The sequence below is a fragment of the Ursus maritimus genome, unplaced genomic scaffold (genome assembly GCF_017311325.1).
Source record: "Ursus maritimus isolate PB19 unplaced genomic scaffold, ASM1731132v1 scaffold_16, whole genome shotgun sequence".
NCBI lineage: Eukaryota > Metazoa > Chordata > Mammalia > Carnivora > Ursidae > Ursus > Ursus maritimus.
In genome coordinates, this window is record NW_024424008.1 from 42374356 (window position 1) to 42392018 (window position 17663).

A 17663-nucleotide genomic window follows, 5' to 3' on the forward strand; every position below is an offset into this window, starting at 1 on the left:
CTCTGTATTTTTAAAAATCTCCCCAGACAATCCGATGATCAGCAAGGTTTGGGAGCTCCTGGTCTCCCGACAAGGTGCACCCGCCTGCTCCTGGCCCCTGCCCGCCTCCTCCTGTTGTCTCCTGCCAATCCTCCAGGCCTCTGTGTCTCTGCACACGCTTTTCCCTCTGCCTGGAATGCCCTTCTCTGACTTGTCCACCAGCAAACTTCTGTTTGTCCCTGAAAACCCAACTGGACAATCCCTTCCTCCGGGAAGTCCCCCACTGTCCGAGCTGATCACCCCCCCCCCCATGTCACCACTGAACTTCGTATACACACCACCTGCGGGATAGTACTTATCCCATCATATTGCACTGGTCAGACTCCACGGCTGTCTCCCCTCTAGGACTCTGGGGGCACTGCAAGTGTTTACCTTGGTGACCCTCCAGAGCCTAGCACATGGCCCGGGACACAGTAGATGCTCAACAAATATTGTCAAATAACTGTTGTCAGTTGAGCCGAGTGCTTGTAAACTTAACTATTAGTCAAGAAAAAAAACGCATGAATGCTTGGGTCAAACAGAGCTTGGGAGAGTAGTGGAATTTTGTATTATTTTCCAAGAGGAACTAGACAGCAGTGTATAAGAAGGTATATACCACTCACACCAACTTGAAGAGCGTCCTCTTTTGGACCCATACTTGTGCAGTCAGTGCCACAGAACATATATTGCAGGAGATCCCTCTAGGACACTGGAGAGCAGCAGCTCTTTCTAGGAAGAGGGACACAGCTCTCCTTTCCACTTAGAAGACAGAGCACGTGCAGGGACTGCACACTTGCCAGCTTGAGCCAGCGGAACTGGTGCAAATACGGCCCAGGGGGCCAGGGCTAACAGCTGGCAGGGTCTGCCCCCGTGGGAAAGCGGGCTGTCGGCACACAGGGCCTCCTGCGCACCCGCCAACCACCGTGCCCTTGCTTCTCCCAAGTGCAACGGAGCTGGCAGGGCCCCCACGGCGGGGGGGCCTTCTGGCCTGGGGGAAATGGTTCCGAGTGTCCTGTATGTGAGTGCCCGCCACTACCACGACCTGAATCCTGGGGCCAGTGGGTGCGAAGCGCTCAGAGAACAAGGGGGAGTGACGGAGAGTCGGAGATGGTGAGAGCCAGTGAGTGAGCAAGGAAACGCCTCATCCATCATATTTAATGCTGAGCATTCACTCGGGGCCAATTTCGGGCACAGGCTCTGGTTGGCACTGGGCCTCGGCCCAAGGAGGAGTCGGGATCTCTAAGCTAAGTGGCCTTGCATCTACTCTAGTGGCTGAAGACACTGCCAAACCTCACATTAGCCCCTGAGCGAAGAGTCCTGCACTGAGCCGCCGGGGCCATCAGGACCCTGCCCTCTGGGGAGCGAATGCAAGGGGAACGAGTGAATGAAGTCTCTACTCTGGGCTTTGACTCCCAGAGGCGGAACTGGGAATAAAAGTCTCGACTAGGGTAGGGGGGAGACCCTGGCATCGGTCTTGACCCATTCACCGATCCAGGTGAGGGCAGAGCCCCTCTGAGACGGCATCGGTGCTGCTGGAGACACAAATTCCTCAAAAGCCTAGGGGCTGCTCTGAGAGGCCCACAGAGCCTCAGTGGCACGCCCACGACCAGGGTCAATTCCCTTCTCAGTGAAGCCTTCTCTGACCACCCTGGATAAAAGAGTGACCACCTCAGCCCAGAGCTCCCCCTGGGCCACTCAATCTCTCCCATCTTGACAGTTACTTCCACATTTGTGTGCTGACCCCTGCCCCAGGAAGTACATAAGCCCCACGAGGGCAAGCTTTCCACTGGGCTCTCTGCTCGACCCCAAACCTGGCCCCTGACAGAGCCCCGAGAGAGATCCACCGGCCACAGGGAGCACTCCGTGTCCGTATCCCCTGGGCCAGTCACCTGGATGCTGAGGCTCTGGGACTCCAGGTGGGGTAAGGTGATGTTCTTGTAATCGCTTCCCGTCTCCCGGACCAGGCGGAGGTCCTGGCGCAGGTACTTCTGCAGGTGCTTCTCTGTGGCGGGGTAAACCACGGTGGTCTTTACGTCTGCAATGACAAACACAGCCCGGGACCGCAACGTTAGGCGTGCTCTCTGCACAGGCCTGTCGCACTCTGGTCCCCAGCACAGCGTGGTGACCCCAAGCCCATCTCTGAGTCCCCAGTGAACGGAGCCAAAGACTAAGAGGTTACAGTCACCTGGAATCCCCTCCCACGACGCGCCTCATGCTGGGCAACTCATGAGGTGAATCACACTCAGCATCTGTTAGTCACAGGGTTTTCGCTGGTAGGTCACTGGGCCCTTCCCTCTCTATGTTCTTGGCACAGGAATGAAAGGTTTTGGACACTTGTCACATAACAAATTTCTTCGTATGTGGCTTTTTGGACCCAAAGCTGAAAATCTGACTTAAAGGTAAGTGGCCTCCCCTCCTGCAAAGCAGTGGGGCGTAGCTCAGCGGGGCACATCACAGTGGGTAAAGGCACGGACTCCAGAACTGGACTCTGTGAGTTCGAGTCCTGGCTCTGCCTGTTCCTTCCTTGGCACTCTGACCCCGGCCCAGTTCTTTAACCTTTCCAAGCCCTGACTTCCCAGTCTGTCAACTGAGGATAACAATAGCTCCTGATGCCCCAGAGCTGGGAGGATTAAACAAGTTAATACCTGTGAAGCACTTAGAACAACGTCTGACCCAAAGCAAATACAGTGTCAGTGCTGGCTATTTTTAATCGCCCGTCTCAACCTTGGCACCACTGACATTTTGGCCCAGATACTTCTTTGTCGGAGGGGCTGTCCCGTGCATTGAAGATGTTTATTAGCAGGATTGCAGGCTTCTACCAGGATGTTAGTAAAACCCTCTTTCCAGCTGTGACAACCAAAAACGCCTCCAGACATTGCCAAGTGTCCCCTGGGGGGACGAAATCGCCCCCAGTTGAGAACCGCTGTTTGCATCAACAGGAAATCTTGTAGTTTTCCCCAAACAGACTCTAGGCTAGGGTCCTGGTCCAACACCACCTGGTTTTGGTTAAATCCTTTTCCCTGTTTCTAATAACATCTGCTACAACTGTTATCATTCTTCATACGTAGTGCTTCAACATAGATGTTAAGAGCAGGAAAGGAAAATGGTATTCTAAAACCCCAGGAAAGCCCGGCAGGCACACTTTAACACTCCTGGAAATTCCCGCATTCACCTACAAACCTGCAGGCCCAGCTAAGAACCACCAACCTCTACTTTCGTACTTGGTCTAAGGATGTAGGTGCCTCGAATCCCCATTTCACAGGTGAACGAAAGGGTTCACAGGAGTCAGGACACACCCGATGTCATGCCGTGAGGTGTGGCAGAGGCCACACTGGACCTGGGGTCTCCTTCCCCTAAAGCTGGGGCTCTTCCACCACCTGCCTGCTGGCCCCATATTACTCCAACAGCCCAGTGGAGAAGGCCCGAGGTGCTACACCAGGCAAACAACTTCGGGAAGGTTCAAAGGCCCTGGTCCATCGGCTCTGGGCGGCAGAGCAGCACAGCGCAAAGACACAAGCTCTGGACGTGAGCTGACAGGACGCTCTCCCCTTCCTGTGTGACCTTGGGCATATAACCCCTCAGAGTCCCCGGTTTCCTCATCTGTTAAAGAGTGAATAAAATCTGTCCCATGGAGTTGTCACCAACATTAAATAAAACACATTATCTGGACCACTGGAGGCACCCTGTCACCCCACTTCCTGGGAATCTCTGGGTCTGACCCTAAAAGGGTCACAGAGGCCTCCTCACAACCCTCTGGGCAGCAGCAAAGAGATCCTCCCTCCTCGCTCCCTAAGAGCCCTGGGTGACAGGCTAGTGGTCAAGTGCGCCAAGAACTCAAGAGGCAAGAGAACGCCACCAACAGACCCACTGGCATCACCCTGACTTGCAGCGGGCTCTAGATAAATCCCTTATCAAAGTACGGCTGGGCAGAGAAGAACAGATTCTGCTGCCAGTCAGCCTGGGTTCAAATCTGCACTTTGCAGCTACGTGACCTGGACACGGCGAGAAGTCAGTGAGCAGTAGATGGGAAGCCTTTAGAAAGTGCCCCCCACACAGAAACGTGCTCTTCGCATGCTAGCTCTCGTTGTTGTTGTGTTTGCGGTTACTCTGGTAGCCCGGGCTGGCAAAGCTGTGAGCGATGGCGCTCCCTCGCTATGGGGGAGAAGGCTGGGGACAAAGGCAGCGTGCACACTGGAGAACAGCCTGTCCCGCTGGCCAAGAACACACAGCCCTGGGCTCACGGCCTTGGGCTCCCTGGCTGTTCCAGATCAGAAAGCCACGGGGCCCGCGTGCATGCCCGTCTGCCAAGACTTGTCAAAGACTGCCCAGCCACCCAGGGTGCTGGGAAGCAAGGGCCTCCCCAGGCCAGCCCCCTCCTGCCTTCCCTCTCAGTGGCAGGGAAAACACAAAAACACAGTTTCCAAATGCTCACTTCCTGTCATCTTTCTTCCTTTTCTGAGAAACTCCGGCCTGGATGCAGAAGCCCCACTGGTGGACCCTGGGCCCCCGAAAGCCAATCTACTCCTCAGCATCCAGTCTGTGTCAGACCACCATCAGAAGTCGAGGGCAGGGGCAGGGCAGCCTCACACACTGGCATCAGGGGTGAGGGCTGGCTTCCGTGCCTCCTGAGGCGCTGCCCCCCTCAAACCTGGACCACTCCCCTGGCTTCCTGCATGGTCTACACAACCCTGGGCCACCTTGCCCCAGCCCTCTCCAAGCTCACTGACCACCATCTCCCCCTTGATGTCTCTGCCTGAGCCACATGGACCTTCTTACAGTCAGTCCCACTAACTCACATCCCATCTCTAGACCTCTGACTAGCTGCTCCCACTGCCCGGCAGGCCTCCCGACCTGAGTCAACAGCACAGCTCTCCGACAGCCCAGCTTAAGAAACTCCTCTTCCTGCGTCGCTGCCTGTCTTGCTCGCTGGCTTGCTTTTTCCTCACTCCTCCCTACCTGACAACAGAGTAGAGATTTATTGTCTGATTCCCCCATTAGAATGTACCTTCCAGGAGGACAAGGGTTTTTCTCTACCTTTAAAAAGCTTTTTAGGGGCCCCTGGGTGGCTCAGTTGGTTAAGCGTCTGCCTTCAGCTCAGCTCATGATCTCAGACTCCTGGGATCGAGTCCTGCATCAGGCTCCATGCTCAGCCGGGAGCCTGCTTCTTCCTCTGCCTCCCACTCCCGCTCATGCTCTCTCTAATAAATAAATAAAAATCTTTAAAAAAAAGTTTTAAAATCAATTTTATCCCCAGCACCTGGAATAGCACTTGGCCTACAGAAGGCACTCAACAAATACAGAACAAATGGATAAATGAATCTGGCCTTTTAGACATTAAACCCAGGAAGGGCAATTTTGAACCAATGCTGAATAAAATCTCTCGGATAAAAATCAATATGTCTTCCAATGCTAAGTTTCTCATTGGCAGGTAAAAGCAAACACTGGTGCCTACCTAAATGCCAACTCAAGATGCTGACCTGCGAGTGAACCTCATGAGAATTTTGGTCAAGTGTTAATGCCCCCAAATGCTCAAACCACCAGGTAAAATATGTTGGGGAACAGGTGTCCACACCTCAAAAATACCTCTCCATAGATTACTTATTAATGACAAAGGGACCAGGTGACCAGAGTTAACATCACTCCAAATGGGACACACCGACATCAAATGCCTCTGGAGGGATGTGCCATGCTACTCTAGCCAAAAATGCGTGCTCTGAATCTAATCACAAGGAAGTGTCAGCCAGCCCCAATCCAGGGACATTCTATACAAGCGGCCTTACAACCCTCCAAAAGGGTCAAAGTCAGAGAAAACAAAGACAGAAGGACTGCTCTGCATTAAAGGACGCTATAGACTGGACTGGATCCTGGACGAGGGAGGGGAGTCGTGCTGGAAAGATGGTATCGGAACAATAACGGTCTTGACATTACAAACTAGCTTTGTATAAATGTGAAATTTCCGAAAATTGATCACTTTACTCTGGTTCCTAGGAAACACACACTGCAGCGCTTTGCAAGGAAGGGTATGATGTCTGCAACTTACTTTTCAGTAATAACAGTAGTAACGAAATATTATATGTATATGTGGAGAGAGAAAAGGCAAATGTGGCAAAATGTTAACAGTAGGGCTTTTTTTTTTTTTTTTTTAAGATTTTATCTATTTATTTGTCAGAAAGAGAGTGCGCAAACAAGCACAAGCAGGGGGAGCTGCAGGCAGAGGGAGAAGCAGATTCCCCACTGGGCAAGGAGCCCAGGACCCTGGGATCATGACCCGAACTGAAGGCAGACGCTTAACCGACTGAGCCACCCAGGCGTTCGAACTATAAGGCTTTTAGGAGGGAGTTCTTTGTACCATTCTTACAACTTTTCTGTAGGGTTGAAAAATTTTTTTCAAAATAAAGTTAAAAAAAAAAAGGGTGTTGATACCCTCCGGACCCTCAGAGCTAACCGCCGACAGATATACCAGGCACTGTACTAAGCCCTATGCGTATATTAACTCATTCAGTCCCTACGACCAATGTGAGGTGGATATTATTACAATCCCCGTTTCACAAAGAAAGAACCTGTGGCGCCCTCGTTCCCATAGCTCCGTCTGGCTCAGGACCAGGTGCCAACCCCGTGGGTCAGCCGATGAGGCTTGACGACCTTCCTGGTGCCCTCTGCTGACCTCCACTCAGCAAACTGACTTAAGCGGGCCACCCATCCAAGGTGAGCAGGATCTGGCACCTTCCCCACCCAATTTTTCCCTGTGGCTAGAGAAACAGCAAGGAACACCCCACTCCTGCCCTCCTATGGTATTCTTAAAACACACACACACAACAAAAACAGCTTGGAACAATGTCAAACCTTTCAAAAATCCATCTCTCATCATATTCACAATACGATACAGCTGAACCTTGAATGGCACGGGTTTGAACTGCATGGGTTCACTTACACAGAGGTTTGTCGATAAAAATACAATAAGGTACTGGCCTAATGTAAGTGTATATTGTCTTCGTTATGATTTTCTTAATAACACTGTCTTCTGTCCAGCTTATTTCATTGTAAGAATACGGGAGAGGATACATACAACGTACAAACTACGTGTTAATCAATGGCTCATGCCACCAGCAAGGCTTCCAGTCAACAGGAAGCTATCAAGTTTTAGGGGAGTTGAAAGTTATGTGTGGATTTTCAACTCCATGAGGGGTTAAGTTTGGGGAGAGTAGTACAGTTCTGGGGGAGTTTTAGCGGAGAGTTAATTTAGGGGGGAGTGGATTTTCAACGGCATGGGGGATCAGCACCCCTCACCCCGGCACTGCTCAAGGGACAATTATACATTAAAAGGACTTCCCTGATCCTCCTTATAAAGACTCCCCGCCTCTCATGCTTTTTTAAGCTTTTTTACTTTTAATTCAAGGAGGGCTGGTGCATAGGTTAGGGTCATGTGAAGTTTGGTTTTAAGCTTCCTGCTCTTCCCCACACACCACTTTCAATTCTTCTTGCCATTTCTTTGCTTGTGTACTTCCACGCTTCTCAATTACACATATTTTTGTTGTTGTTGTTCCCCCTTTTCACTTTTACTATTACTTATTAACTTCCCATTATGGAAGATAAGGATTTAGCTTTTTTACCAGCATGTCCACACACGCGTGTGCGCACATACTCCCCCCAACCCGGTCCTCACAAAACAACTATATTACAATTGTGGATAAGTCCGTATTCAACGTCAACACTACAGTGATGATTTACACGCTGTGCACCACTGAATACTAGGACTGTTTTTCCTTTTTAGCACAATATACGGAGTTAGCAGTTAGTCTTTTATTTGCTCACTTTTCTGTGAACTTGTCACTAATTCCATCCACTTTTTGTTTATATAAATCTCCTTTTAATGTTAAAACTAAGGAGGAACACAAGCAACGTATCCTCCCGGAGCCCCTGACTCGCTCCAACAGGTGCTGTGCGGAGCTGTGCCCTGGGACCTCCGTGCACCACCATCCTGGGGCTGCCTCCCCTACTTTGCTTCCTGGGTCCACTGTCTCGCTCTTTCCTGTCTGCATCTTTATTTACTAAAGCAGTGGTTCTCAAACTTCACGGTACATCAGAACCACCTTTTTAAGAAGTTCCATGTGTAGCGGCTGCCGCTGGTCCTGGTCCCGGGACCACACATCGAGGCAAGCTAAAGCAGAAAGTCAAGTTGCTTCCAGAGCTAGGGTACAAGGGAGAAAAATTTAGAGACCTAGAACACCTGAAAATGTCTTTATTCTACCGTCATATGTAATTAAGAGCTTGGTAAAAGAATTCTACGATGGAAAGCGATGACCCTCAAAATCTGAAAGCTCCATGATCTTCTAGATTGTGATGCTGCTGATGAGAAGCCTGAGGTCATTCTGATCCGCAGTCCTTTGTACTGACCTGTTTTCTTGTTGTCCTCAATGTCCCAATCAACTTGATGGGTCCTGGAGTGGTTTCTACTTATCCCTTGAACTGGGTTAACTGTTGAGCCCTTTCAATCTCAAAAATCACGTTCTTCAGTCCTGGGAAACAATCTTATTTCTTTGGTCATTTTCTTCCCTACTTCCCCCCACCTCGCCCCTGTCTTTCTGGAACACCTACTGGGACATCCATCTTCTACTTCCACTTTTCTTTTCTCTCCTCATGTTCTGCTGGCTGCTCTGCTTTTGAGTAAGTTTTCTTCAACTTCTTCTTCTCTTCTATGAAAGTTTTCATTTCTGCTACATATTTAATTTCTAAGAGCTGTTAGAAAATTCCTCATGGACAGCATCTTACTCTTATGCATCTAATAGACCATGGTCTGTCTTGGACATTAATGGCAGTTTTTGCACATTTCCTCTCCCTGCATGGTTTTTGTTTCTTCCTAGTTCTTTTCTTTTCTTTCCTTTCTTTATCAATAGACAGGGCACTTTACTCAAGTCTGGTCACCTTGCCTGTCCACTCACTCATATTTGAGGGCAGAGCATGAAAAAGCCGATGGGAAATTCTGTGGACATAGATGTGTTCACCTGGAGCTTCATTTTAGGATGATCGGGCTATGCCCTTGCATGACAGAACCCCCAAGAGTTCGTCTTCTCTCTCGAGCTGGTCAGATTCTCCACGCATGACTCTCCCAGTATCATACATGGAGGTGTAAGTCTGGCTGACAGCATCCTGAGAGACAAGGAGGAGAAGCAGCTGGCGGGAGAGGGCACGGGGTGATCTACCACTGACTACGTAAACTTCCACTTAACCCTCCACTTTTCAGTACCCTGAGCCCCCCTCCGCCGCACCTAGAATCTCTAGACCCTGTTTGAACCTCTCCAGAGGCTGGATCTCTAAGAGCAGCAGCGACCAGTTGTGTGCAGTGGGACAGGATTTATGGGACCTGCCAGCTCAGGTTCCCTCCCGCACATCCGCTGGGTCTGTCACTCCTCCCCCGGTCATTTCCTAGGCTTGTCTCCTCTTCCTTCTCTAGTCTCAACGGCATAATTTTTTGTAAGGTAATTCCTTTAATGTCATTTTTAGTGAGGGTTTTAGAGGAAGTGGATGGGCAAAATGCCCCCTTTTAACTGGAAGCCCATGTCCCTCTCCTTCTGTCTCCCTTATAATGCTTTATTTTAAAAAAAATGTATTATCAAGGGCGTGCCGGGGTGGCTTAGTTGGTTAAGTGTCTGACTTCAGCTCAGGTCATGATCTCAAGGTCCTGGGGTTAAGCCCCAGTGGGAAGCCTGCTTCTCCCTCTCTCTCTCTCCCCCAGCTTGTGCTCTCTCTCAAGTAGATAAATAAAATCTTTTTTTTATAAAGATTTTATTTATTTATTTGAAAGAGAGAGACTGAGTGAGCAGGAGAGAGCATGAGCAGGGGAAGGGGGAGGAGCAGACTCCCCTGCCGAGCAGGGTGCCTGACACAGGGCTCAATCCCAGGACCCCGGCATCATGACCCAAGCCGAAGGCAGTCGCTTAACCAACTGAGCCACCGAGGTGCCCCTCAAGTAGATAAATACAATGTTAACAAAAAAAAAAAAAAAAAAGGAGAAAGAAAAAATGTCTTATTGAAGTACAGTTGCCATACAATGCTGTATTGGTTTCAGGTGTACAATATATCGATTTGACAATTCTATATATTACTTAACACTCCCCAAGATAAGTGTAGTCACCATCTGTCACCATACCACCATCTGTCACCACAAATACTGGGTATTTATCCAAAGAAAACGAAAACACTAATTCAAGAAGACCTATGCACCCCTATGTTTACGGCAGCATTATTTACAAAAGCCAAGAGAAGGAAGCAGCCCAAGTGTCCACCGACTGATGAATGGATAAGGAAGATGTGGTATGTATATACAATGGAGTAGTACTCAGTCAGCAAAAAGAGCGAGATCTCGCCACTTGTGACAACACCTAGGGACCTAGAGGTTATTGTGCTACGTGAAATAAGTCAGTCACAGGAAGACAAATATTATATGATTTCATTTATATGTGGAATCTAAAACACAAAACCAACAACCAAAAAAACCAGAAGTTTATTCCAGTTATAAAATAAATAAGTCACGGAAAGGAAAGATACAGCACAGGGAGCATAGTTAGTAATACTGTAATAATGTTGCATAACCCTTTCTTTTTCCTCTAACCTGTTTATTGCCACTTGACCTATTTGTTTCTTTATGGTTCATCTCCTCCAACTGGACGTAAGCTCCTTGAGAGCAGAGCCTTTGTTTTATATACTGTGTGTGCAATGCTTAAAACAGCCCGACACATACTAGGCCCTAACCATACGGTTACAGAACAGAATATATATTATGCCACTTTATTTTTCAAAGAGCACGTGCACGTGCACAACTGCATACACATGAGAATGCACAGAAAAAAGTCTCAAATTCAGGACATATTCCAAGATGTTGAAAGGTTATCTCTGGGTGGTGGCGTTATATATAATTGTAACCTTCTAAATTAATTTTGGGGGGACATTTATTACATTTTCCAAAACAAACGTGGATCACTTACGTAACAAATATATCAAAAGCCGAAAAATAAGCCGCTCCTTAAATAAGCCCCAGAGAGGTTAAGTAATTTGCCCAAGGCCACACAGCCAGTAAGGGGTGGAGCTGAGATCTAACCCGGTCTGGCTCCTCTATGCAACACTGCTTTCCCCATGCCACAGGGCCGTTCTTTCAGACCTTCCCCTAAGAAACCTGTACTACCGCCGGCCGGGTTCTCCAAATGCAGCCTGATCAGACAGGAGAAACATCATTAGTTCCAACCCTTCCCAAAGACACGTAAACAGCTGTCAGCAAACCCAAAGGGCAAAATAAGGTGCCAGAGAGATTGGGGCGGCAGACTGGGAGGTCTGGGGGTACCTCAGAGCGTGCAGAGACCCCATGACAGCGCTGCGCTCTGCCGTGCCTCCTGGGGAGGGGGGGGACAGAGGCACACATCCCTCAGCTCTGGGGGCACACTGAGGTACTCATCACCAGGGTACACTGCAGCCAGATGCTGGGCTAGAACAGGCTCTGGTGGGGCACACACAGGGACGGAAGACGATCCCGCTTACAATTAAGGGACAACAGCTGTTTCAACTTATGTGTGCTGTAGCGTCCCCCACTGCTCCCCACCAAAGATGCCAGTGCTGGCTCTCGGGGAAGGACGCCTGTGGTGGGGTCCGAGGAGACCTAGGTGGTGGTCTTGCAGCCCTTGTGGGGCTTGGGGCCGCAGGGATGTTTTGGCCACAGGGGTGTTTTGGCTGTAGGAACGGTCACACCAATGCATTCCAGATGAACAGTGGCCCTATACACAGATTCCTTCTCTTTGCAGCTTAGGCGGGCGGCCTGGCATGCCCACAGCTAGGACAGCTCCATTCTGCCTCATAAGACCCTTAAGAGTCTCCTGAAAGGCTTTCTCCAAGAAATACACTCACCCCCTGTCCTCCACCTGGACACGAGAGCCCAACTGCTTTCAGAGGTGGAGGCAGGGCTATGTAGAGGAAAGAGCAGCTGCCTTTCTTGCTCTCTGCCAAAGCTGGCTTAGCCAAATCCCCAGGAAAATGCTGCTGCACATGAAACATGAAAATGCAAACCACAGACAGTCTGCTCTCCTTCCCATACACATGTTCAAACAAGACTGCTTTCCAGCCGTTACTGATGACTTCTACACGATGAGGTAATTTCTATGGCTCAGTCTGTGGCTTTTGCTCTCCTTTCATTATGATGAGCCAGTTTCAACTTATTTGACCCAGATGTGCGGGCTCAGGAGAGCCGGGGAGAAGCAACAGCAAAGCATGATCTGCGTGTGAAGCCCACCCCACCTCCCTTCCACAAGGGCCAAGCAGAGCCACCCAAGTGATGGGGCAGATGACCGAGGCTGGCAGGGCGCTCCATCAAAGGACCGGGACAGAAGGGCTGGCAAGGGGGAGGGGCTGCAGGGTCCCCTGGGGACTTGCAATCTCTTCCCTCCTCTTGGGGAGCTCCCCTGACGAGGTGACCCTCTCCTCAGCCCAGCCTCACAGTGGCCAGAGAGCAGGCCGGAGGCTGGAGAGGAGGCGGTCCGTGTCCTGCACTGCAGGGATGCTGCAAGTACTCAAGGGGAGGCCTGAAGAGACTTCCAGATCAAAAATAAACAGGGATGAAGGGTGTGGTCAGGATCCTACTGGAAGCTTTGGCTGCTCCACAGCAAACCTTCAAACCACTAATTACCTGTCTCCATGACAGCTCAGAGATGCTATTAGAGGCAGAGGAGAGGCAGCTGCTGATTTTAGCCAGGCCCTGGATCTGACAGGCTCCTTCCCTCCTCCTCAGGTCTCCGAGGCCCGGGAGGGAGAGGAGGGGCGTACGGCAGGACCCGACGGCCCACAAGCAAATTCGGCAACTCTGGATGCTGCTCCAGGGCTGCCTGGGGTAGCCTTTGGTTACGTGGTATCAGAGGTGGTCCGTTAGGAATGGGAAATGCTGCTGGATAATGGCTGTGCAGCTTACAGCACTCCACAAAGTTCCACTTGAACAGGACTGAGAACTGGTACCGAATGAGGTAACGGAGCCATGCACTGACAGTCCTGCCCTTAGGGCTGAGAGACCCCCACATCCCCACACACGGGAAGAAGCTATTCTGGGGTTAAGCAGACCAGTCTACAAAAGCTATTGGACCGAACACTCAGGAGTTCCAAAACATGGCGCCTCTCTCAACTTCCTGCCTAAAGGCATTTCCTTATTCACTCAGAGAGGAGCACAGGGACCGGGTCCCAGCACAACATCCATGGTCACTGCCATATTGTGTGCGCTGGTCGGAAGGGGGCAGAAGATCAAAGGCACAGGGTATATCCCCCACTGAGAGGGGCCCAGGACTACCAGAATTTCAGGTTATCACTCACTAAGAAGTCTGGATAAGAAGAGGACAAGAGAACCAGGCTGCCACAGGCTGGCAGCCACAGTCGGAGCCAAGCAATGAAGTGGAACCAGCTATCCTGTGGGAAATCCGCCTTCGCCCACTGGTCCTGAGTAAGCTGACTTTTCTGCTGACTTGAGCCTCAAGACTGCCACAGAATCTTGGGACCTTGCCCCAACTGGGAGAGAGAGAGAGAACGAGAACACCGGTCTTGTGGCGGTGACTACATCTCAGTAGCTCAGGACCTACTCACTTCTCGCTTCTGAATCAGTGACTTCTCCCGGCTTCGTGGCAGCCGTGAGTCTAAATGGAGAACTGAACAGAGGGCCTCTGCTCTCAGCTGGAGAGAGGCGATGGGGACACAGGAGGCAGTGTGCAAGGGGTCCCTGAGCTGAGGTGGCAGGGGAAGGAGAGCATGAGCCAATCAGACTGCCAAGAGAAAGGAAGAACCCAGATTCTGGGTAAAGAATTTTACCCAGGCGTTAGGGGCCTTTCAATCTTGAAATGTCTGCTTGTTGTTACTCTACCGTTTCTCCAAGTCCCAGAAGGTGCTTGGCTCCCTGGTGTCAGGAGCTCCGAAGCACCCAGGAAGAAAAGTAGACAGAAATCGGCCATCTTGGGACACCTGGGTGGCTCAGTCAGTTGAGCGTCTGCCTTTGGCTCAGGTCATGATCCCAGGGTCCTGGGATCGAGTCCCGTATGGGGGGGTCCCTGCTCAGTGGGGAGTCTGCTTCTCCCTCTCCTCCCCGCCCGTACTCTCTGTTGTTATCTCTCTCTCTCTCTCTCTCTCTCAAATAAGTAAAATCTTAAAAAAAAAAAAAAAAAAAAAGGAAGGAAATCTGCCATCTTTAGGTGGCCTCAAGTGATGAAACCAAAGAAGTAGGTTCCCGTGGGTTCACTCACCTTTTCCCCGGCTCCATTTCAAAGCCCAGCTAATGTCAGGAGCAGCCGCCTCCACAGACTCTAACCCACCCGCTCCCAGTGTGCACCCCTCCACAGCTTCTGCCCTCCATTAGCATCTCCCAGGTGCAGCTCCGTAGACAGACGTAATTCACCAGTTTGGGGCCCACGTATCTTGGGGGTACGCAGTCTTGCTGATGAACTAACAAGCCCCGCAAAACAAGGGTCATTCAGGCTGTGAAGGAAAGAGGCAGAGGCACCAATCCAGGATAATCTGATCATCTGCTTCTTTGTTTTCTTTGGTGATGAGGTTAACATCCTAAGAAATATCTATCCAAACATCACATGAATAAATTCTCAAATAATTCAGAAGTCTAATCCCCACACTTTTCATTGAAATAACACTAACAATATTTGGGTGTTTACTATCCCAGTCTTTAGTGAGTTTATATATATATGAACATAGCTACATAACGTTTTTTAAAAAAATATTTTATTTATTTAAGAAAGAGAGAGAGATCACAAAGAGGGGGGAGGGGCAGAGGGAGAAACGGGCTCCCCACCGAGCAGGGAGCCCGACATGGAGCTCAATCCCAGGACCCTACGATTATGACTTGAGCTGAAGCTTAGACACTTAACTGACTGAACCACCCAGGCACCCCAAGGTCTTTTTTTTAAGCACAAATGGGCTGATCCTTTATGTGACCTCTGGCGTGACAGTACATACCTAGCTGGCTCCAAGTACCCAGGTACAGAGGAAGGGAAGCGAAGCTGTAAGTTGGGATCAACTGAAGGACATCTAGAACCAACTGGTTCCATCCAATGCCATACCCTCATCCCAGGGATAGGCACTTAATGCCAGATGAAAACAGGGGGGCCGTCCTCCAAAGACAGAAAACCATGGACTAGAGTAGCGGTAGGCAAGCTTTTCTGGAAAAAGCTCGTGTGACAGTAAATATTTTAGGTGTTGTAGGTCATGCTGTCTCTTTCATATTCGTCTTAGTTTTTTCTGTTTTTTAAAAACAACCCGTTAAAAAGGTAAAAACCATTCTTGCCTCACAGCCATACAAAAAGAAGCAGCCCACAAGCTATAGTGGATAAGAGAGCGTGAGGGGTCCAGCGTGGGTGTTGGTGCCTCCAGTGTGCCAATCAAACAGCGCCAACAAGGCCCACTCACCATCCACACAGCACTGGGCTGGCTACTCATCCAGGAAGACTGCTGTGGAAATAGACCTACCAGTGGGTGGGGGACAAAGCCCACATCAGCTCACTAGACCATGAGCCCACTTCTTCATTTTTAAACACATATGAGCTAACATTCACCAGACGTTAAGAGAAAACCAGCAGCCTGAAAAAGAATGACCAAAATAAACAACCAGAACCAGATTCCAGAGGAAATGAGATCATGGAAGGGTCAGGAGATAATTTTTTAAATAATTCTAATTAGTGTGTCAGAGAAAGTCAATTTGGACCCTGTAAAGCAAGAGCAAGATGCTAAGAAAATGAAACAGAGCATCAGTGGGAAGAAAATTAAAAATATGATTGCCAAATTAAAACCTTCACTAGAAAGGTCTGGAAAATAAAGTTACAACGATCTACTGGACTGTAAAAAGAAAAGACATAAATGGGAAAAGTAGGAGAACAGAAGCAATACACAGGATCACTCTAGGAGACTAATGCCTAATAGGGTTTCCAGTAAGAGGAAATAAAGGAAACAGAGGGAAGGAAATTATCAAAGAAATAACAGAAAAAATGTACAGAGCGGAAGAATGACATAAGACTTTAAATCAAAGGGTCCAAAAGTACCGAGTACAATGAATGAAAAAAAAAATCGAACCTTGACACAGCCTTACAATATTTCAGTACATCTAAGATAAAAAGCATACCAAGATAAGCTTCCAGAGAAGGAAACTAATAAAGCAAAAAAAAAAAAAAAAAGAATGAAAATGAAAAACCAAGTTAACTGTAAGAAAATGAAAATTAAACCGTCATCGGATGTCTTGTTAACAACAATGGATGCCTGAAGTCAACAGATCAGTGCCTTTAATGTTTTGAGGGAAAGAAATTTAAATTCTGTATTCATTCAAACCATCAATCAAAAGTGAGGGCAAAATAAAGGGTTCAAGGTTTACCTTTCATGTGTTCTTTCTGAGGAAGTACTAAAGACTGTGCTTCAGCGAAGTCAGAGACTAAAACAAGAGAGACATCGAATCCAGAGAACAGTGGATCTAACCCCGAAAAGCTGTGACAGAAAGTCTCAAGTTGAGAGCCATACAGCATGCCTAAAGAATCAGCTGTCCAGATTGGAGCAGCAGGAAAGAGTGTTCTTTCTGGAAACAGTATTTCCAGGAAGGAAGGACTTATCATGTAATGAATTATCAAGCTAAGTGGCTGGATAATTTCAAAAACAGAGTAAAGGCTCAGGATTCTTTCAGTCACAATTTTAAAAAAAGAGGCAACTAGAAACTTTATGAAAAAGGAAAAACAAAATAATGGTTCAAGTATGAAGTGAGCTAAAAAGCAGCATGATTTGGAGGAACTGATGGGATGTGAGAACAGAGCATGCATTTGACATCAGAGGCATCCTCCTTCCAGGGACATGGGGGCCTCAAGCACTGGGCAGGTGGGAGAGGAACTAGAACCCAGCACTCTGCCTGAGTGTGCAGTGCACATTACTCTGGCCACCATAATGTAAATGCTGTTTACTGGTGGGCAGCTCAGAATCTACATACAGACAAAGCACACAAGACCTGATTACAATCATGCAACGGAACATACCATAACAATGTGAAACACAAGCACGGCTGACAGAGAAGTTGGGAGACAGCAAAACAAGAAAAGGCTAGAGGCACGGACGGATATTCTTAACTGACAGAGTGTCAAACCCAAGGAGAGGGATCAAGGGCTAAAGGTTTCATTGTATTTAGGATTCCAAAGGCAATTTTTAAAAACCCTAAAAATAATAACATAAACATAAAAAATTGGAAGGAGAGGGGAGGGAGGGTGAGAAAGGTATAAAGGAGCTAAACCTTTCTATCTCCACTGTGGGGGACCAAGAAGGTCAAAATGTGACAAATCAAGGAGTTGCATTATCTTATTTTTCAGTTAAAGGTCTAGAGTAAACTACCAGAAGCACTAACCCCAGAAATTCTCTTCATGGTAGTTGCTTCTGGAAAGCAGGACCAGGGTGGAGCAGAGTGGTACAAAAGCCTGTTCCTGGCCATGTATATAAGCCTTTCAGTACTATTTGATGACTTGACCATGTGACTGTATGACTTTGATGAATGGCCTAGCTCTACCACAGAGAGACCTATTCAGTAGGTCCAGATTCTGTATTCGAGAAAGCTCCGTAAGCATTTGTGATGAATAGTTCTAGTTAAAAATCACATTACT

At 48.7% G+C, this 17663-nt stretch overlaps 1 protein-coding gene across 1 annotated transcript in view; it reads right to left on the bottom strand.

Annotated features, from left to right (window-relative positions):
* The window catches only part of DCPS (decapping enzyme, scavenger), a 38319-nt gene that overhangs the window by 10956 nt on the left and 9700 nt on the right, over positions 1-17663 (bottom strand). The window contains exon 3 of the mRNA XM_008688299.2: positions 1908-2053. Coding sequence (XP_008686521.2) covers positions 1908-2053 — 146 coding nt within the window. The remainder of the gene's footprint in view (positions 1-1907; positions 2054-17663) is intronic.